This window comes from Hakea prostrata, chromosome 9 (genome assembly GCF_041222555.1).
Source record: "Hakea prostrata isolate BN-2017 chromosome 9, UWA_Hpros_2, whole genome shotgun sequence".
Taxonomy (NCBI): domain Eukaryota; kingdom Viridiplantae; phylum Streptophyta; class Magnoliopsida; order Proteales; family Proteaceae; genus Hakea; species Hakea prostrata.
Genome location: NC_142608.1, coordinates 10,290,377 through 10,312,941, shown reverse-complemented (window position 1 = coordinate 10,312,941; position 22,565 = coordinate 10,290,377). Strand labels below are relative to the sequence as shown.

Below are 22,565 nucleotides of genomic sequence, written 5' to 3'. Positions count from 1 at the left end.
CGCACATCTCTTTCGAAACTCACAATAGAAACGAATACTAGCTCTGCTCTAAAGAAAATGCTCTGAAGAAACCGAAGCTCATCGCCGCTCTTTGAGGTGGAGAGCCTCTCTCCTCTCTCCGCCTATCTGTTTCGTTTTCTCTGATTTTTATTTTTTTTCACTCTTGTTCTGCTCCCTCACCTCCCCTCTTCCTCTCTTTGCCTCTCTGTACGTCTTCTCCACCTCCACCCCTCTTCTCCGCCTCTCTGTGCATCTTCTCCACCTCTCTCCCTCTCTCTGTCTCTCCCGTGAAGTTCCCTTTTAGAAAAAGAAAAAAAAAAAACATTTAGTTTCCCATTATCTCCATCCCTCTCTTTTTCTTCCTTTTCCCCAATCGGTGGAAGGTTCAAGTTTTTGAGAAAAGCTAAAAAAAAAAAAGAAGAAGAAGAAGTAGATGTGTGATCTGGTAGTGCATTCCGCACGTCTGAAGGTTTTACGCTGGAGCTGGAAGTATCTCCCATGGATCTGAAAGCGTTGCTGCTGCGAGAGTCTCATGTTGCTGGCTGTCGGTTTGTTTTCACCGTGGCTGCTATTTCCACCCTTGTGGCGTATCTATGTCCGCCTTTGTGGCGTGTCGCCTCTTTTGACGTTTGTGATGGAGGATACGTATGTCGTATTCCTAGTGCTTAATTGTTGTTGTGGTTATTACAACCATTATTCTAAGAGCTTGGGCTCGACCCATTCCAACCCAAGATGACATTGTCTATTGCATGTATGAGATTTGATCAATTTCCATTCTTTGGTTCGAATCGAACCTTGGGTTTTTATGCATTTATCTTTTGTATTTCTTTTTTTTTTTTTTATGTGTCTGTATTTCTTTTCAAGTTCATGAATGAAGTTTTTTCGTTGACCAAAAAATATCGTAGTAGCTAAGGTTGAAAGTTATGATCCCAAAAGTGTAAAAAAGTTGAAAGGAGAGTAGCCAAGCAATTGTTCTATGAGCCATTCCTCACTTATAATATGAAAAGAAAAATAGAGAAAATTAAATGACACCGACTAGTTTCATATTTTTTGGATGAAACTAGTGACCACCCACTATTACCTCCAACATTACATGGCGCCCACATGCATAATAAGAAGTTACATTTATTTAAATTTGCTGTTAAAATAAATTATAAAATTACCTAAATACTCTTAACCTATTAAGTCATTCGAACATTGAAATTGAAGTTACGTAAATACCCTTTGGACAAAGAGAGGTAAAAAATAACCCAACCTTTCTCTCTCCAACCTGTCTTCTCCGGCCACTCTCTCCAACCCTAAGGGCGTGCCGGAATAAAGGGGGGTGGGAAAAGGGTGGGAAAATTCTGAAAAATGGAAATTCTTACTTTTCCTTTAAACCTAAAAGGAGAGGGGGCGGGGGGGGGAGAGGGGGACAAGGTTCTCTCTCCAACCTGTCTTCCCACCCCACGCTAACCCCACAATGAGGGATTTTGTGGGAAAGTTGAAAGTAAAAGTGGGACCCACCTCATCACTTTTCCACAAAACCCTTTCCTTTCCTTTTCTTCTCCCTCACCCAAAAGGTTAGACCCCTTTTTCCCCCCCCCCCCCTTTGCAAACAAACGCAGAAGATTTATTTACTTGATTTTTGTTATTGTTGGAGTGAGAAGGAGAAGATTGGATTCATCAAAACTTTCGCTTATAAATCCCAAAGAATTTGAGATGATTAAACAACACTGTTTGAATCACAGATTAATTAACCTAATCTAAGATATGGGAAACGAAACAAATTTAACAAAAACAAAGGAAAAATCTGCCATGCCAAGTTCTGGTTTGAGTTCGATTCCTGCTCTTCTTTCAATTTTGGCTTGAGTTTTTCCGCAGGAACTGGAGCTATCTCTTCTTCGTGACTTGGTTGGTTTGTGGTCACACCACTTTAACCAATCTTGTCTTTCATCTCCTCTGCCTTCTCCCTCCGGTTTCAACAATTTCAAAAATCGTAGCTGTGTGAGATTGTAGGGTGTCAATTTACAACCTGAACCGTTAAAATCGAACCAGCCCGTTATAGTCTAAGCCGGTCCGAACTGAACCTTAATAGGCTGTGTTTGGGCTGAGGGTGGCAGAATCTGCACCAACCTGAACCCAAACCGCAACCCGTTATATAATTTCACATTAAATGCTTTTTGAATCATCATATTACCATTAGGTAGTTGGTATACACTATCAAAAAAATTGAGCATGTTCAAAGATCAAATAGTCATTCTACTATTTATAAGAGACAATTAGAAGGATTAAGTATGAATGTCCAATTGAATGTGCAAAGTTTATTAAAATCAAATAAATATTTATCAAGTATCAGAATATTGATTAAGTATGATTATATTAATCAAGAAGTATTTCTTTTGCATATCAACTAAATACCAACCCAAAAAAGAGACGGATTTTAAAAAAGGGAAAAAAAATCAACATTCTTACAAAACAAGAATTCAATTTCAAGACAATCAATCATAGCACAAGTTAGAATTTAAAATGACTTTTAGTTTGAATATTTGTTTCAGGACTATCTGATGAAACCTAAGGAATGAGCTTGCAGTTTTTATGTTACTACTTGTTATTTGAGTTCTTGATTTTTTTTTTAAAGTGGGTGGGATTTCTATAACATGAAATGATTTTTCATTTTTTTAATGAAAATTGATCAATAGCAATTTTGTTTTCCATAGAATTTTGGCTCTTGTTATAGGATGTTCGACTATTTATTTTTATTCTTTTTCTTGCATACCATAAATTATTAGCTCAAACCGTTAGTCAACCCGAGTATAGACCGTTAGCCCAAACTATTAATTAGCCCGAACCCAAACCGCACCAAATCGAAACTGGCTCGAAACTCTTATTTTCTAACGGGCCGTGTTTGGACTGAGTGTTTTTAAGCCTGAAACCGTTAAGCCCAGATCGAAACCGCTCAAAACCGCACCGTCATGGGCTTGATTATGTCTGATACTATATTAATATATTATATAATAACCCTGTAACCTTAATATATATCTGCTCCTAAAATAAAATTAATTAAAATGACTATCCTACCCACCTAATTAAAATATGAAAATATTTTCATGCATGACATCCATGGTTTGTCATGCGGCATTCTCCTACGAAGGCAGAGCCGTCATTTTTCAATCAAAACTGCACATGCTTTTAAACATATATATATATATATATATATGTTTATTTACTGTTTTTTTGTTGCTTTAGCGGAGATACAAGGAGTGGGGAGTGATTCGTCGAAAAAACGCAAGCACTGACGTCATAGGATGTGGCTTGACGTGTCAACAATGGTTGCTGAAGTGTCATCCACGTCGATCACGATCCTTCTGGTAAACGAATCATGACAAAGTCATAAAGTCTGTAAAGTTCGAAATGTCGACCCATGTCGCCAGTCGCCCCCCAGCGACACGGCGACATGGGCGACATATCGCCGAAAGTCGATCGACTTTTGGTAGGGGTTTGATTTTTTGAAGGGTATTTCAGATCATTTTGACCTGAAATTAGACGTGTAACCTAATTTGAGGCCAATAAACACATTGGGAGTGTTATTTTGACCTAAAACATAACCTAACCTAAACTTTCTAATTGGCACATGTCCGGCTATATGCGGGCAAAACTGGAAGTTTGGAAAATTCATATAAACTAATGTAAATATGCAAAGAGAACACAAATACACTAACACAATTAGTAAAGAGATGTACTAAAGTTTACAATTCATTATACAATTATGTTGAGTATGGCTCTTGATTCACATATTGTTGCCGACGGACACGGGGTCCCGCTCACCGGTGAGCGGGCGGGGGTGTGGGGGCAGCGCCCTCGGAGCTTTTAGAGGCCCTATGTCACCTTGGCAAAAAACGAACGAAAAATCGGCAAAAAACAAACGAAATACAGTTATATATGGCAAATTTAGCGATATATCGCTGACTTTTCGGCGATATATCGACTTGTCGGCGATATATCGCCGACACAGGGCAATATATCGCCGACATATGGTAAATGTCGTGTCGTTGGGGGGAGTCGTGTCGCCCCCCAGCGACAGGGCGATATATATCGGCGATATATCCGACACATTGAACACTCTTAACAGTTTGGCAGTGACACCGTACAAAAGCGGCCGCATATGATTCCATCGACTTGTCTTCCGATGCTAGAAAGAAGGTAATTTTTGCAAAGCACGGATTATATCATCGCACATTTTGAGATCGGAGTGGAAACATCGCGTTTCATGCTCGGAAACAAATACTAGGATATAATTGTCAATGCAGTTTGGACCGGTTGCTAGAGTGGTAAGATTTATATTTCTCAATAGAGAAATCATGAGTTCGACCTTTGTGAACGATAAAGCTCCCTTTTAGGATGTAATTGAGGTACGCAAGCTGGCCAGATGAACCTGAAATGCAAAACAAAAAAAAAATAGTATATAATTCATTCCTTTTATAGTTTACTCAAACGTTTTTTAATTACAGATTACACTTTTTAGTGAGATTTAAACTTTGGATTGTACACTTTAATGCCCTAAATTACAGATTATACACTCCTATTATTCCATCTAATATTATGTTAACTCAAGTGCAAAATGTTCCTCATTAAAATCAAATGACATAAATATTATTTTAAAATCCTCTCATACCCTACCCTTTAGGTGGATGAAAAGAGAATTTCCTACTTACACCTTGCCAGAAACTGGCCACCTTCACTAGAAACCACCTCCCTTTGCCGAAAAATCTCTCCGCCTATAGTCCCCTATCAGAAAATGTCTTCATCCTTTGGAGGCAGGAAGGCAATGTTCCTTACCTAAACCCCAAAAGCTTGAACAAATTCAAGAGGGTACCAGCGAAAGAGGGTTTCTAGTTCCACGGAACAACTCTCAATTTTGCAAAAACTCTGGCCTTGACATATCGATCTGCTATCCAGCAACCTGTCAAATGATGGAATGGGCATTTTCTATGTGTTTGTGGAGGAGGAAGACGAAAAAAGGGCAAGGAGAGGAAGCAGAAGTAGAAGATGCGGAAGATTCCTGGGATTTGTTCTTCGAGCTTTGAACTCTACAAATCACTACTAATTTCTTCTTTTCAGGGTTCTCTCTCTCTCTACTTTAGTTGATTCTCTTCAGTAGTAATCAAGAAGCATTTTGATTTAAATTATATGCTTCAACAGCTCCGATTATCTCCATTGAACTTATTCCATTCCATTTCGTTTCGGAAAACCAAGTTTTTTAAGTGAAATTGACACAAAGTTCTTCATTTGTGATTGAATTGACAATTCCAACTTCTTTATCCTCCCGGATATGGGGATTTGGGATTATTGATTACTTAAACTGAAATTTTAGTCCATTAAAATTTTATTTTCTATTCATCAGAACATTAAACTACTCCTTGGTTCTTGCAAGCATTCACTCATACTGGCGTAGAGATCACTATAACGGTCCCTAACGAACATATTCCTGACCTAACCAAGCTCGCCTTAGCTTGGCAATGGCTGAAAATGAACGTTCTCCCTTACATTTTGGCGTCCAACATAGTTTGCATTCTCGTCGACAATGAAATCCTAGATGTTAGAGAGAGATAGGCAAACGAAGGTGAGGGTGGTGGTCACCGACAAGAGGAGTGAAATCTCCTAAAATCTTAACCCAAAAATCTTTATTGTTAGTCCAAAAACCCAGAGTGTGAGAAGAAATCAACTGTGAGCCATCAAGGTAAAGACCATTGGGTTGGATTCCTAACCAATAGAAATAGATAGAAATGATGCTGAGTTGGGAGTTCTTTCATGGTTTGAAAGGAGATCTAACTCAGAAGTTGACGGATTTGGTAGATGGATCCAGCATATTGTGATGACACGTGTAAAAGGTCCCGAAAATCAAGTAAGACCCTTCTATAGTATAGATAGAAGCTAAGAAAGAGCATGGGCTTTCAAAGCCTTGATTTTGTTCTAGGGGCTGGTTGATTGGTCTGGTCGCTTTGGTTTCAGGTGAAAAAGGGTAAAATTGAAATTTTAGTTTTTGAAGCCCTATTTAATGTGTTTTCGTTCTAAAACGTGTCATTATGATTTGAAGTCATCAGAGAATGTCAGAGTTCGTTAGAGAACACTCTGCAAAGGTAAAAGACAGTGTGGAGAGCATCCGACAAAGTTTTCGAACGACAATTTACTTTCTTAAAGGTTACTACTCATCTTCTTCATTTTAATTCTCTTCTAAGATTGATTTCTCCTACTGTCTAGTCTAGTTGGAGGCTTCTAGTTACTATATCAACCTAATTCTTTTACCCCCTTTACTCTAGAGTGAATCCCCATTCACTTTAGCTTATCCGTGAATCTTCCTGATTGATTTTGGAGAAGACCTAATATGAGAGTTGTTAGGTTTTCATTTCTTTTGATTTGTTTTTTATGTCTAAACTCGGCTGGAGATTTAATGGAGAGACGATCGATGTGCGGTCAATAAGCGCGGCGTCGTTGGCGTGGGATACTTTAAACCTTGGTTCTAATATTATTTCATAATTTTTTAAAATATTTTTGGAGTAGTTTAAATGTATGTGTCATTGTGGTTGGGAATAGCTATTTGGGTGTTTTTGGCTTGGTACATCAGCGGAGGTGGTATGGGACACTATCCTCTGACGCCTTCGGCACTTTTCACGATTACTAGTTGCCATGACTAGGAAGTCTAGAGGAGTTTGGTTAGGTACCCCGTCATATCACACCTTATCAGCATGGGTATTGATGTCGAGTGACCCGTAGTAGTAGTGTGGGGTGGTGGGCGCTCAAGACCGGTAATCAACCCGTGAGAAGACACAACCACATTGTGGGGTTATTCATTGGTAGGGTCGCATATAAGACTTGGGCTCATGGGCAATCAAGACCGGTAGCCAACCCGTGAGTCTACATAAGAGTTTCTCATCCGTTATATGTGGATGATCACTAGGATTAAGGGAAGACATAGTTCGAGTTGCTTGGAGCCATTTGATATGTTGACTCTAGTAGGGGAGGATATTGAACCAAGATTGAGATGCATGAGGGGAGGTATCTGAACCTAGGTTGATGTGACTGAGTAGTTGACTTGCACTAGATTAGGTATGACCCTGACACAAGTCAGTATTCATACCAATGTTGTAGTGAGAGAGTGGTGACCTAAACGCCAACCATGGTGATAGTCTGAGAGGGATGCCTTAACCCCTTACCCAGGATCTCAAGACCGATAACCAACCTATGAGAGATCAGAGTGAAGAGACCTTTCAAGAGGAGGTTGGTGTTCTATCTTAATGTTTATCTACCATATCGAGACTAGCATCTGTTAAAGTATAGTTGCATTGTTGCATTCCATTTCATGTCATGTTGTACTATATGATGTATTGGTTTAAACTGTGATATTGATTATTTGTGTTAGGGATAATAGATGCACAACCACGAATATAGAAGAACACAAGCAAATCACATAAGAGGGATTTAACGTGGTTCGGCAAAACCATGCCTACGTCCACCAGAGAGAAAAGGAGTTCCACTATTTCCAGGAAACCTCACACCACTCTCACACCCACAAAGTGCTACCATTTGCTTGCCCCCAATCCTTATCCTTAGGATGGGTTCCCCAATCCCCTATACGGATTGATACCTCAATCTGTAGATGCCAATAGGTTATTCCACAGACACTATTTATAGGAAAACCTAAAACCCTAATCCCAATGTAATTACAAGTTTACCCCAAGTATTAGTAATTGACCCAAATCCTGTTTCAATTATAAATACAATCAAAACCATAATTACATGGACCTACCGAATACAAGACACCCAAACCCAACAATTTGTTTGTGAACTATTTGTTGAGTTCTTTTGAGCTCACCTTTCGGGGAATTTATTATTTTAGATGGCTATGCAGGTGAAAAAGATATCCTGAGCTCCAGTTCAGAGATACTTTCCATTTATTATACAACCGAGTAAGCAATGAGACTAACAGTGGCTCGTGGTACGATCCTTGTATCAGTATGAAGTACTATTATGGCTTCGACCAACAATGATAGGAGACGCCTCATTCGCCGATGGGACTACAAGCTGGATAATAACCCTAAATTGCTGGTGTACAAACGATTGAAGAAGAAGTCGAAATATTATAAGACTTAGGAGTTTTGATTATATTTTACTTTATCCTTTCTAATTGATTATATTAATTTTATCATCACTTTCGCACTCTAATTTGGTTTTGAGATTCTTGTTACTCGACCTATTTCTTTATTAATATTTACGACATAGATTTATTTTTACTTTTGATCAAGGTTTAAAGTATCGGTATCGAGTATCGTATCGGTCAGGTGATTTTAAGAGACGTATCGTCCTGTATCGAGTATTGTATCGCTCTGGCTAATGTATTTTAGAGTAATTTAATGGAGAGACGTATCGAAATGTACCGTATCGGTTGGATCAAATAAAGATACGTATTGGCTAGTATCGTATGGTATCGTGGGATACTTTAAACCTTGCTTTTGATGGATCTACTGTGTGGAATGGTTTGTGATTGTTTGAGATCTGATCTGTTGGGCTGTGAATCACTCCCTTGGGTATTCGAATGAATGGATTCCGGCTGGGTAGATGTGACAGGGAGGAGTTGGGATGGTTTCCGGCGAAGCATAGGCAAAAGATGGATACTTACCTAAGGGTTGGGTATGAGAGGATTCAAATGGGGGTAATTATGTTATTTGACTCTAATAAAGGTAATATGCTTGCTTTTCTCATGACTAAACAAAATGTTTGATGGAATGCTCAGTGTGCAACTTGTAATTTGAGAGTGTAATATGTAATTTAAGAGAGTAAAACGTGTAACCCAAAGTTTAAACTCCACTAAAGCATGCAATTTGTAATTTTCTCTCTCTTTTTTATTTATTTATTTTTATTTTTTTTATGACTACTCTTTTGACTGGAGGGAGAAGATGTTACACAATTCACCCACTTCATCTCCTTTTAGAAGGAACCGAGTCTAAAATCAAAATGAATCACGACTCGGTCCAAGATAAAAAATTTCCCTCTTTGCCAAGCCATCTAATGAGGGAACAGGAGATGATGATATGTACAAAATATGCATTAGAGACCAATTGAATGGTCAACTTAGAAAAAAAATATAAGTTTTATATTTTCGGAGTTCAGTTTATTTGGATACATTTGCTCATAGGGGGAGATCAGAAGTCAAAGTAATCTTGAAGGAAATTTCTTCTTCTTCAAACTTTATTTATAACATGGTTAGCGGATTCCAAATTCTGCGAGTTTTCTTTACACCATTCAAATTATAGGAGAAAGACAAGTTACACATATAGATGAACATGTAGCTATATTTTAGAGAGAGAGATTAGGGGAACAAATGTCAAGGGCATCCAATTTCATTGTTAATACTTCTTTATTAGAGTCAAAAAATTATTCTCATTCATTTAGGCGCTTTTTGGTATCAATTATCATTCTCAATTATGAGAAATTTTCATTATTTTAAATTGTTTGAATCTATTATCAATTTTGTTTCTATTTAAAATAATAGAAAAGCCTCCAAAATTCATAATAGACTTTTTGTCTACTATGGATTTTGGTGAGAATTTCATTTTATTCATTTGTGCAAAGGTTTACTTAAAATTTATAGTTAAGATGAGGGTAAAGTAGTAAATACACATTCTTTTATAAAAAATCATATTTTTTTTTTCACTTGCTCACCATCATTATCTAACAAATTTTTTTTATATTTTGATATACCAAACTTATTTTTCATTCCATAATTTATTTTTGACAAAATTTACCAAAATATTTTTCATTCTTGACCAATAATTAATTCTTGTACTTATTTCTTATAAATAGACATAATAGAGAATGAGAACTGACACCAAAAAGAGCCTTAATAACGTCTTAAAGACTCTCTTGACCTATAATAATAATAACTTGTAATATATGTTGGAGCCCAATTCATGCATTCATCAAGAAACTATGATGAAAATCGTGGAAGATATCTGCACTATCAAGAAGGTTGGCAAATGCATGCGCTAGAGATAATCAAATAAAGTTGTTGATTAGATGTAGAATGTGAAGTTTAGTTCTAAGGTTCCTTCGGTATTCTTATGGAAATTATTGACAAAACCACTGAACCAGGGTAAGCCATTTGAACCAGACCCATGGGTTCAAGCTTGGACCAAGATAATTCAGTTGATGCTTCTTAATCATGGGACTTCTCGGAAAATATACCAACTAAGAACCCAAGATTCATATATCACAGTGACACACAGCTGTCATCATGTGGCTTCTTCGTAGAAGCAACACTGACAGCGGATGTGGCAAGTCTATTATCCAGACGTCAATCACGACATTTAATTTCACATCGATTTGCCAAGAGCCATTAAATGCTTAGGGAAAATAAGGAAGCTTCTCCCTCATCCCAAGTTTGCCTCGAGCCTTGCACCTGCACCTCTTTGTTCCCCAATTGCAGGCTGATGTCTTGTCAGTATCCCTTTGGGACTGACTACCTGATCGTCAACTAGATCTTCCACCGACATAAAGATTGCACGGTTTGGTTTGTTGCGCAAACCTCTCTCTAAGCAACCATCTCGACCCTCCATCTCATCAGATAAACATCTAACGGCTGTGAAACGTCCACTATCTCTTTAGGTATGGACCAACTATATAACTCATGACTATGCTTGAACAACGGTGAGACTTGAATACTCCAGCTATTACTCTCCTGCAAGTACTCTTGAATAACATTATCTTCTTCATCTCCTTAAGCATTTCCTCAAGAGGGGTCTCTGGTTTTCTTACCTGAATTGACTTAATCATTGGAGGTAACTTTCCATCCCAGAGGCAGCCCACTCTCACCATTGTTTTAGTCTCAAGAACCAGTCCATATCAAGAACGAACCAAGGAGCTAAGAGCATATTTTCACCTCAACAGGTATTCCTTTCAGACTCCTCTATTAATAGAAGGAGATCCTTTAGGCAAATCTGGCGACCCCTCGCTGCTTAGTCCTCTTTCAGTTTTGGTTTTCGATCTTTTAACCCTATACTTCTACCCTAGAAAAGGGGAAAATTTTGTAATATATGTTCTACTAACAATAAAATAAAATTTATAGGATATGTGACCATGCCTTTGCTTGTTCTAACTATTTCAATTATTTACAAATGAGTGAACATATAAATAATGATTTCATAATCTTATTCAATAATAAAATAAAATATTTAATAATACAATAAATATAGACTAGAAAACAAAATTTATGACAAATTTGAATTTTACCAATCGCGGAGACTCCCTCAACACAAGAACCTCTTCCTCTATTCTTCGTAGTAGGAGAAGCAATGAAGATTTCATTATAAAGCTCTAGTCTTCTAAGAAGAATTAAATGAAAATTAGGGAAAAGTAATTTGTTCTCTCTTTCTATTGGCTCACTCGCCCTAGCTTAGATATGTTGGTATTTTTTTCTATATTATGTCCTTTGTCTTCTTGGGGCCTAAATGACTTTGACACGACATTCTGCCCGTACCCCCCCCCCCCCTTTCTATTCTTTTAATAATGATTCTTGATTCATTAAAAACAATTATGATAAATAAGAAAAACGTTGAGCCACAGATATTACTCATGAAAGATTTGTCTCATGTTCCATAGACTATAGTTGAAATGACATAAAAAAATATTCTTTAGGCAGCAATTGTTTCTTCCTTTCATTCTCTCCCACCAAATTACATATGAGACCCACATGTTTATTTTTTTCACCTCACTTGAGATCTTACCCCTAATTTAAAATACATAAATCATGAATGCCATGAGATTAATACTTATTGAACCATTTTTATATTTTCTTGTGCTCCACTTTATTGTGCATGGTCTTTATGAGAAAGGAGGTGTGGTATATGATATATAAATTCCTCCAACCCTGTTGTTATTAGGAGAACAAATGAATGCCACTTTTGATTTAAAATTTGCCCGCGTGATTGTAGAAAACTTGTGAATTGCATTTTTAATGCCTTGTGTCATGCATGATTCTCTTCTCTACTGTGTCTCAATCTCTCTCTTTAGATTTCTTTTGATGGATGGAAAATCCGAATCCGGATCATCACCCCCGACGGGTTTTCCACCACAAAAAAGGTGGGCCCCACCACTGAAAATAAAAAAAAAAAAAAAAAAAAAAAAAAAAAAACACCCTCCCATCACCACCCTGGGCCCCCTGTTTTTTATGGTGGTAACCCGTCGGGGGAGCACAAACGCAGATCCGGACTCGGAAAATCCAAGTGGTCACCAGCCTATGGTGTCCATCTTTTTTTTTTTTTTGGAAGATATGGTGTCCATCTATGATGGCTAAAGTTACTGTACTTTCTTCTCTATTACCTTATATGAAGGACAAAAAATGTTAAATAATTTGTCATATATTCTTTTTCAATTATACTACTTTGAAATAATTATATTTTTCTTCTTATGAATCACCAAAATTGATTTTTCTTTTAAAAAAAAGAAGAGAACTTTTGAAAGTATTTTCATTTTCCATGCAACCAAACACAAATATCCAGTTTATTACATCACCAAAATTTGGGCTAATGGTCGTGGGCCATATACATAAGTTGAATCAGGCGACCAAAAATGTGCGTTATTGGGCAGTTTGTTTAAACTTTAACATGGATCTGATGGATAGAAGCCGGGCCCACAGGGCCCATTTAGTTGTCTCTCCATTGGGAAAAGAAGAAAAAGAAAGAGGTCCTTTTGCATAAGGGTGTCAATAAAAATTCTATTGGCTTGAATCCTGGACCAATCTCAGCCTGACTTTTTTCCGAAAAAGCTTGGATCCTAGCATAAAATGCGCTAGATCATCAAGCCGAAATTTCGACCAAAATTCCGATCTCACCGCCCAAAGTGAATGGCTTGATGGTCCTGCGCATTTATTGCGTAGGACCCAAGCAACGTCCTCAGCCCAAAAGGCAAGCTTGGATTACAAATTAATCATTCCTGATAGGGGTCGTCGCATTAGACCCTATTAGGTTTAGCCCTCGGGCCAACCTGACCCATGTTAGTTTAAAACATTAGGGTTTAATGGATGGAAGCAAGGTCCACAGGGCCTATATATTTATCTTTCTATTCGAGAAAAAGAAAAAGAAAAGGTTCCTTTACATCTTTGACCACCCCACCCTCTTCAGGAGATAGACTTTTGCATTTTGCTAGAACAACCGAGTTGTTGTGGACTGATTAGACAAACCGGCACAACCGGCCGACACCCCTAAATTGTGACTCATCAAAGTTGATTTTTTTCTTTTTTCTTTTTCCTCCTTTTTTTTTTTTTTTTTGGTGGGGGAGGGAATTAGTAATTTTTCATTAGGAGGTGCGGACTACTATATGTACTACAGAAAGCGTGAAATCCGTGACCTTTTCACCAAGAAGTACCAGTAATTACCGACTGAGCAAACCTTCAATAAAGCTGAGATTTTACTCCAATACTGATCAAGAATCCACAAAAAATCACTGTCTGTCTCAACCAATAACAATATGATTTGATACCAATACTTATTCCACGGTGGGACCCAAATTACGATGACTCGAACTATAGAATATAAAGGGTAGACAAGAAAAGGGTGAATAAATTCCTTACTGTTGCAAGTGTGTTTTGCTTGTATTATTCTTGGTGATCATGCATTTCATCTCCAACACCCAAGTGCATGTGTGATTTTAAATTTTCCATCACATTTGGCATGAGCATTACCTGTTCCAACATGTGCTTCTAAAACTGAATAGAATGGAAGCTCAAATAGAATCTCATGATCTCAAGATAGCAAAGCCCACATCACCAATGGTAGCTAAGGTAGAATGTTTTGATCCCAAAAGGGTAAAACAGTTGAAAGGAGAGCAGCCAAGCATTGATCTATGAGCCAATACTACATGAACAAAAGAACAAAAGGACAACATCATCAATGCAGGGCGTACTTGAATTTTAGTATCTGTTGGAACACTTTCTTCACTTTTCTTGTAGATGTGATATATGTTACTATGTTAACAGTACAAGCCGTCATGTGGACCTAATCACTTAGTTGAATCTGTTGTTGCTGCCGTAGGCCCACATGGGCTTGGTGTTGAACTGGGTTTCTTTTAATGGGCTTATTCTGTTCTACATCTGGTTTTGGTGTCTTCTTCTATTTGGAGTTGGGAGATGTGAATGGAGATCTTTAAGGTAATTAGAGGCAGTCAATGGTGTTTTGGTCTGGTTTTTGCAATGAAGGAATCCCCTTTCAGGCTTTGAAGAGATCTTATTACCATTTGCAACAATACTCATGAGGGTTTCAAAAAGGAATGGCTGGACTCGAAGCAAGCCGGCCGGCCGGTCGGTCTGTCGAGATTTTTGTATGCACTTAGGTTCATTCCACAAATGGTTAGCTAGAGAAGAAATAAACAGGCAGACACACATGAACATATGAGAGCACCTTTTGTCTTTAAAGCATATTGGAAATTTCCTGTGCTTTTGTCTCTGTGTGTCTGTTGTGTATTGAGAGAGAGAGAAGGGCTCTAAGCAAGCATTATAGAGAAACCCACTTGTGAGGTGCTGTAAAAGAGAGTTCTTCATTGAAGGGCATTAAGGAAATTTCAAGAGACAGACTGACAGAGAGAGAGAGAGAGAGTGGGCTCTAAGCAAGCATTATAGAGAATCCATGGATTTGTGGAGCTAGATCAGCATGATGGATTGAAAACCCAGAATCCAAAGAAGAAACCTTAGTTCAAGTGATTTTTACAGATCAACATTGGATAAGATTAAGTGGCTTACAGAATGATAAATTCTTTTTATAGCTTGATTACTACTCGGATTAGCCAAAAATTAGCCAATGGGTTTTGTCTTAGTTTGACAAAATGGTGTATGAACAGTTGAACCAATAATAATAATAATAATATCAATTTAAGGCTCCCATCACAGAAAGCTACTACCCTTAATGACTTAATCATCGACATCTTTCATTTTCCATAAAAAGCAAAACAGGAACTATCAGCAACCACCTTAATGGTAATGGTTAACCATTAAAGTAGTCTCTGCTGACATGTATCACCATATCTTGTTTGCACGTACATGTGTAGCTTTACATCTTGAAAGGGACAACCATTTACTCATGAGATATTAGAATAGGAACCATTGTTCCATAAATCATCTTTTGTTTAATTTTCATTTTCTTTTTACCAATGTGGGTATCATGCATTCATGCATACAGCCAAGACAAAATAAATCAAAGATAAAAAATAAAAAATAATAGATTATTTTTAATGAATATTAAATAATTTAATAAGAAATTTTTGAATAAAAACATACAAACTTTTGATTTGGTGCCTAAAGACTTTCACACAAAGTCCAGGGAACAATTTTTTTATAATCTTTATAGGGATTGCTTAAATATTAAGGATTTTTTTTTTTTTTGAATAAATGAGAATTTCACTGATTGGAGTTGTATTACACCAATAGCATCATGTACAACAAGTTCATTGAAGCCAAGGAATGCGATTTGTCCGATCAATCTCATATACAGGTGATGGGAACCTTTTGAATGAGGGCATCCGCCACATGATTCGCAACTTGTCTAAGGGCCTATTTAGTTACATGAATCAGAGATTTCAAATCTCTAGTTTCATGAATGTGAGATTTATAGCCGTTCGGTTGTGAAAATTCTTGGATTCATGAAATCAAGAGATTCATCTTTTTACATTGAAAACGTGAATTTGTAGATTTATGGGTAGATTTCACCATACTATAAAAAGGCTAAATATTTGTACATTCACAAACATTACATCAACCAAATAGTTTTTCAGAATAAATTCACATATTTTTCAAGTTAACCAAACAGTTAATTTTATGATTTATGACTCTATAGATTTGAAATCTCTAAATATTTGAAATCTCCATACTCTATTTAACAAAACAGGCTCTACACAAATATGTCAATATACTTATTAATTAAAATTTATATTTTTAAATGAAAATTTTAGTAAATGTATTATAAAACCTATTTCCACTCTCAGAATTTGAAATAAAATAAAATAAAATAAAGAAAATTATTTTCATTTCTATTTTCTTCAGTGGAAACGACTAATTGTAGCTTCTGAAACAAAATGAAAAATTTTAAAAACTTTGACCGAAATCTTTATATTTCTCTACTTCAAGGTTATGGTTTTGAGGAAATAAGATGACTCTTGAGCCCAAAGTTTTGCTGCCAAAATAAATTTCTGGCTAGAAAAAGTATTACCAATTTTTATGTTCTGATCAGTGTTTCAAATCACTAATGTACCTTAGATTCTGGCTTTTGCATTGCTAAAGTGGAATCACTGCTTGAACAATCACATTCAAATTAAGCAATATTTCAATATCTATATATATATATGAATAGAAATATCAGTGTTAAGCACAACAAATGGGAAAAAGAAATATCTTTTGTGGATATTGAAACAGTATTCTAGCGTATAATTTTAAAGATTTTGGTTTGACTGTATGAAGTGCATATTCGAGAACCAAATTGATGCTGTTTTCTATTTGTGATAGACTTTTTTTATTATTAGCATACGAGATTTCATTGACCACTTAAGCATTAATAGGAATAGAATGAGGATGTTAATTACTTGTGCCTAGCAAATGGCATAATTAAGAGCTAAACCAAATTACAATTCTTATTAGTGATTGGTAATTACAATTTACAACCAAGTGGATTGATAACCCCACATTGCTTATGAACATAAGTCACCATGTATGTAAGCATGCCAATAAGCAATTCGTGTCAATAGATTGATAATCCAAATCATTAAAGGCAGTAGAAAGTGAATGAATAATGTAAAAGCAAAAGAATGCTTAAGTAGAATTGAAGTAGTATTATATATTTATACATGCATGCATTTGGATATGGTTGTCTTATAAATGTAAGATGAGGATCTTCATCTTATCTCGTCCCTATACTTACCTTCTAATTTTATTATTATTATTATTATTATTATTATTATTATTTATTATTGTTAGATTTAGTATTATGCCTTCATGAAATGCTTATTCTTATATGATGGATGGATTGATCTTGCATGAAAATATTCAATGTGTAGCATCTAGTAGAATGACCGGTCAAACTAAGGATTGAAATACCACTTAGTTACCATAATCACAAGTAACCTTTCAAAAAAAATTTGTATTTTAAGGAGCTTGAAAATTTTTAACCATTGTTATGTTTTGATCTGAATTCTTGTACCCGATTTAGAAGATAGACCCACACTTCATATTTTGGTGGGCGACCTCGAATGACTTGTTTGCGAAGATTTGTAGTGGAAGCGGAGGGTTTGGGTCGATAGGGGGTGTGGGACGGAACCCCTGTAGTATGGTACGACCCAACCCGATGGGTCGACTCATTTACTCGACTAGAATCTATATACATGTGTCTTATGTTCGTCTACCACATATTATTAAGAGATTTAAGATTTGATATTAGGGTTTGGATGAGGGTTCTTGTAAGTTGTAACGCCGTTCTTGGCGATTGATTATTAGATTTTCTTCTATTCTTCTTCTATATAGTGGAAAAAACTCTACTTCTTCACCCGTGGACGTATCATACCACATCAGTGTGTGAACCACGTTAAGTCTCTATGTGTTTTCATTTTTATTTCTTTTTCGATTCGCTATTTCATGGATTTTGTTCTAACAACCATGAAATCTGGTTTGGCTTCATATCCTAAGTTGATTTTTTTGGATATAGAAGTATCTCAGTTCTTCCGGGCCTAGAATAATTTATAAGTCAACCTACGTTTTGCAAAAGTCATGATAATACTATATCCATGACACAAGACTCTTAGCACAGTGTATTGCATTGAAAACATCATATCTCCTGTTAATAGACCCAAACTTCACATATATATATTGATGATTGCATTGTAAACATGCATGTCAATGTCCATCTTCTCATCATGCACGAACGCATGAATATTTCATCCTTTGATGTTCACAATTTCAGGCTTGCAAAGTGCATGACAAAGCACAGTTAGGTTTTTCAAGATTGAGATCTAAGTTCTACCCAATTAATTATCAAGACTGAGATCCAGGTTTGGTCTCTTTTACCAAATGGAACAGTTATTGAGATTGACACTTTTGGTACCAATACTGACCTGCCCCAAATATGAAAAATGGTCTTAACAAATCACATACATTTTATGGTTTCTATTTCTTCCATTAAAAAAAAATCACATACTTATTTCACCAAATTACTCATAGAATCGGATTTTTAATAATCATTCGAATTATCTAGCAGATAAGTAACATGATACAAGACATCTAACCCCAAGAGGACCATTCATTCTTTTTAGGGTAACACATCAAAAGAAAACTATATATGTTCAACAAAATCCTTGATTCTAGACATAGACGGATACCATAATCAAAAGATATTATCTCCAAAATTTTGACTCACATAAACATCAGGCACATTGATATTTGGTAAACATGACAATCCCATGTTATAATAGGCCTAACCCTAATATATACATTTTAAAAGATTCGTTTCAGTTTTTGTTTGTAATCAAGTCATGCTATTTTAATAAATTAAGCATCACCATATTCATCGATCATTATGCTCAAACTGAGATATTACTATACACTAATGGAGGAATTCACTCGGATATCATGTACTTGCATCAATGTAAGAAAGTGAAGACCTAAACTGATTTCAATTAAAAAATAGATATAATAAATTATAAAGGATTCAAGAAATAATCTACAAAAGAAACAAGTAATAGCATTACGTAAAAAATTACATATATGACCGACAAACATGTAAAAAGTCAAAAGTAAAAATAGAAAAACCTACACATTTCTAAGCATTAAAAGTTATGTTTTCTTATATGATTTACATGGTTCAATCAGATTGTTCTCATTGTTACTAATGGAGAATAAGTTACAATTTTAACCTCTTACCTTTGCATCTTTATTGAGTTGATTATAATGATAGAATTAGTACTAGAGATTTATTGCAAAATCTTGTATAGAAAAGATTTACTGAAAAACCCACTAATGCAACTTGAGATATATTCTTGTTACTATAAAAATTATTTTGACTTATAATGAAAATTTTTAGGAGTTTTGTCCTAAGGAAAGAGAATTGAGGGCCCTTTATTTATTCTTTTGACAGAAGATAACATATATCATTCCAGAAACTGTGTTAATTAGTGTAGAACCATTTTGGTTTGATAGCAAACAAGACTTAAGAAGAAACAAAACTGGTTGGGCCATGCCTTTGCAACATTGTACTAAACGACATTATTGGGTACTTTGCTAGATAAGCATGATGTTATACCTGGGGCTCACTCGATCTTGACATTTCAGCACATAAAGCCAAAAAAGAAAGAAACAGAAGAAGAAGAATAAGGATATATCTGTGTTAATAGAGAAGAAGAAAAAGAAGAAAGAATTTATTCTTTGTCATGTAATTAAAATGTTCATGGAGAAACAATTTACATCTTGCATGTAAGGTTTAGGGTATATATCTCGAGTATTGTACCAGTCAAGTGATTTTAAGAGACGCATCGTGTCATGTCAAGTATTGCATTGTGAGAAACGAAATGATATATATTAATGTATCGATTGTATTTAATATGAATACGCATGCATGTCACATTGTATTGTATGATACTTTAAAATTAACTTTGGCTTGCATGAGATTTTACAATAATATTGTTTAGCCACTGTTGGCTCTCTTTGATGTTGGAACAAAAAAGTTGACAAAGTAATTTCTTCCATTAGTCTCCCTCTACTGGGGTCTCCCTCTCCAATAGAAGTAGAAGTTGTTGATGGGTTGATGAGAATGTGTTGAAGTGTTGTCATGTTAAATGAGATTATAGAGGGGACAAGCATGATATGAATCAGTGAAAATGGAATGCTCCTGTAGTCCTTTGTGAGATGAGATTCGGAGTACATGAATTGACATTGATAAAGACTTAGTTGATCTTCCAACTACCAATGGACCCCATTTGTATACACTTCTGTCTCAGTGTCATGCTTCTCAACAAAGACCAATGGTCCATACCCCATAAAAGTTTCGATCAATCCATATTACCATCTTCCTTCTTAATTTCTTCATCTCCATCTCCATCTCTATCTCTATCTCTATCTCTATGGGCTACCCCTAGTCATATGGATTAATATGGATGCTCTTTAATTAATTAACCTAATCCAGATCATAACCCTTCACTAACTTGTTATTTTTAAAGCTATAATTACTTTTAGAATAGATGTGGACTTAAAACTGCAAGGTACCATACACTGCTCGTGTATCGTAAGCTAAAAACCTGCTTAATTTGTCGGGTGATATGGTACTCTATGTGAACGGGCGAGAAAGAAAAGGCGATAACGGATGAAGAAGAAGAAAAAGAAGAAGAAGAAGGAGAAACTAGCATATATGGCATGACAGACAAGCATGGGGGTATTGTCGTGTGAGACCACCATGTTGAGCTTGAGCAGCACATAGCTTGAGGAAAGGGAAAAGGGTTTTGGACTAAAAGAAGGAGAAGAGCATGAGAAGAGAGGAAAGGGAGGAGAGAGAGAGAGAGAGAGAGAGAGAGAGGAAGAGAGAGAGTCGCATAAGAAAAGCATGACAGCAAAAGGCTTCAAAACAGTTTCAAGTTCCGATCCGTAACTTACCCGTTTCGCTTCTGTTACCTTCGTATGCGGAGAATGGTCCCCACATTCACCTCCTCACACTTGTCATCTTGGAATAACACGTGTCGTATTTTCAGCGGAGCGTGTTTGGTACATGAACGCAATCCACCACTGCAGAACGTCACCTTCCCTTCTCTCTATCTCTCCTAACTGTTTAAAAACATTCAATTCCCCATCTCTTTTCTCCACCATTTCTTCTGTGATCACAAACCCCATGAACATCTTTCTGCAAATCCACTAGATAGCTTATCCAATCCAAAAACCCAATAAAAATTGGATCTATAATTCAGTCATGGAGAGCACAGACTCTTCAATCACAAGTTCACACACAGCAGCAGCAGCAGCAGCAACCACAGTTACCTCCAGGTTTCAGATTCCATCCAACAGATGAAGAACTAGTGGTTCACTACCTGAAGAAGAAAGCAGCTTCAGCACCTCTCCCTGTAACCATCATAGCCGAAGTGGATCTCTACAAGTTCGATCCATGGGAGCTTCCAGGTGATTGATTCATCGATGAAAATTCACAAATTCACTTTCTTTCTTTCTTTACTTTTCAAGCTTTCTCTCTGAATTCCAAAATGAATCAGGTAAGGCAACGTTCGGGGAACAAGAGTGGTACTTCTTTAGTCCCAGAGACAGGAAATATCCTAATGGAGCAAGGCCTAACCGTGCTGCAACATCAGGTTATTGGAAGGCTACGGGAACTGATAAACCTATATTAACAGCCGGTGGAACTCAGAAGGTGGGTGTGAAGAAGGCTCTTGTCTTTTATGGAGGAAAACCTCCTAAAGGTATCAAAACAAATTGGATCATGCATGAATACAGGCTTCTTGATAACACCACCACCACCAGCAACAAGCCTCCTGGAGTGGATATAGCCAATAAGAAGAGTTCCTTAAGGGTAATCATCCGAACTCTTGTCTTTTCTCCAATTTCATTTCCACCGAAAACCCATACCCAGATAGTGATTCTCTCTGTTCAACTAATCTAATTAATTTCTTGTGTTTTTACAGCTTGATGATTGGGTGTTATGTCGGATATACAAGAAGAACAACTCACAGAGATCCATGGAGAGAGAAGATTCAATGGATGACCTGTTTGCATCACTTCCACAGCAACAGAACCCACCAAGCGGGCCACCTTCTCATCACAAATCCACGACAAGCTTCGGTGCTTTGCTTGTGAATGAAGGGAATCTTTTAGAAGATTTATTAACAGAGGGTGGCATCAACAGCAGTTCCATGCTTCAACTAGCTTCGTCATCTACATCAAAACCAGAACACTCAATGGTTTCTCTCCCTCTGAAACGCACTCTTCCACCACCCTATTGGAACGACGTTGAAGCCACACCAGCAAAGAGAGGCGGAGGCGGTGCAGGCACCAGCAGCACTACTGGCACTGATGGAAACAATACTCAGATTGCAACTCTACTCAATCAATTCCCACATGCAGCTTCTTCATTCCATCAACACTCACTTCTTGGATCACTAACTGATGGTGTTTTCAGGCAGCCTTACCAACTTCCCGGCATGAATTGGAACTCTTAGTATGGTATTGGTGGCTGCAGTGATTATATATTAGTTACCATCTTAGAATCTATTTTCAAGACAGTATACAATGGAGCAGGTATATCCATCCATGTCAGTTCTCATAAGCTGTCAATAGGTAACAAAACAACACAACCATTTAAAGGAAGGAAGAGAGGATTGGTGTTGATCAGTTCTATTCGTGCAACAGTTGCTTCTCTAGTTACAGATAAGGTGAGGAAGTTTTTACTTATAATACTTGCTAGCTCTTGGCATGCATAGAAGAGGATGATTAGATACTCTTTAGGGGTGCATAAGAAAGATAAGGAATTCATGCATAGTTGCAGATAGGCATGTATGTTGATCACTTTCCT

The 22,565-nt window shown here is 36.7% G+C and overlaps 1 protein-coding gene across 1 annotated transcript; it reads left to right on the top strand.

Moving 5' to 3' along the window:
* Positions 1-498: 498 nt before the first annotated feature.
* On the top strand, positions 499-22,212 carry NAC2 (NAC domain containing protein 2). Its single transcript, XM_089135679.1, has 4 exons — positions 499-645; positions 20,971-21,163; positions 21,253-21,566; positions 21,679-22,212. Exons 1-4 carry the CDS (start codon positions 499-501, stop codon positions 22,210-22,212), a joined length of 1,188 nt encoding a protein of 395 aa, XP_088991805.1.
* The last annotated feature ends 353 nt before the right edge of the window (positions 22,213-22,565 follow it).

Excerpts from the sequence above, each read along its gene's own strand:
- NAC2 (XM_089135679.1), top strand. The coding sequence starts at position 499 with ATGGATCTGAAAGCGTTGCTGCTGCGAGAGTCTCATGTTGCTGGCTGT. Across the intron at positions 646-20,970 it reads ACGTTTGTGATGGAGGATAC|ACTCTTCAATCACAAGTTCA; the intron begins GTATGTCGTATT and ends TGGAGAGCACAG. Across the intron at positions 21,164-21,252 it reads CGATCCATGGGAGCTTCCAG|GTAAGGCAACGTTCGGGGAA; the intron begins GTGATTGATTCA and ends AAAATGAATCAG.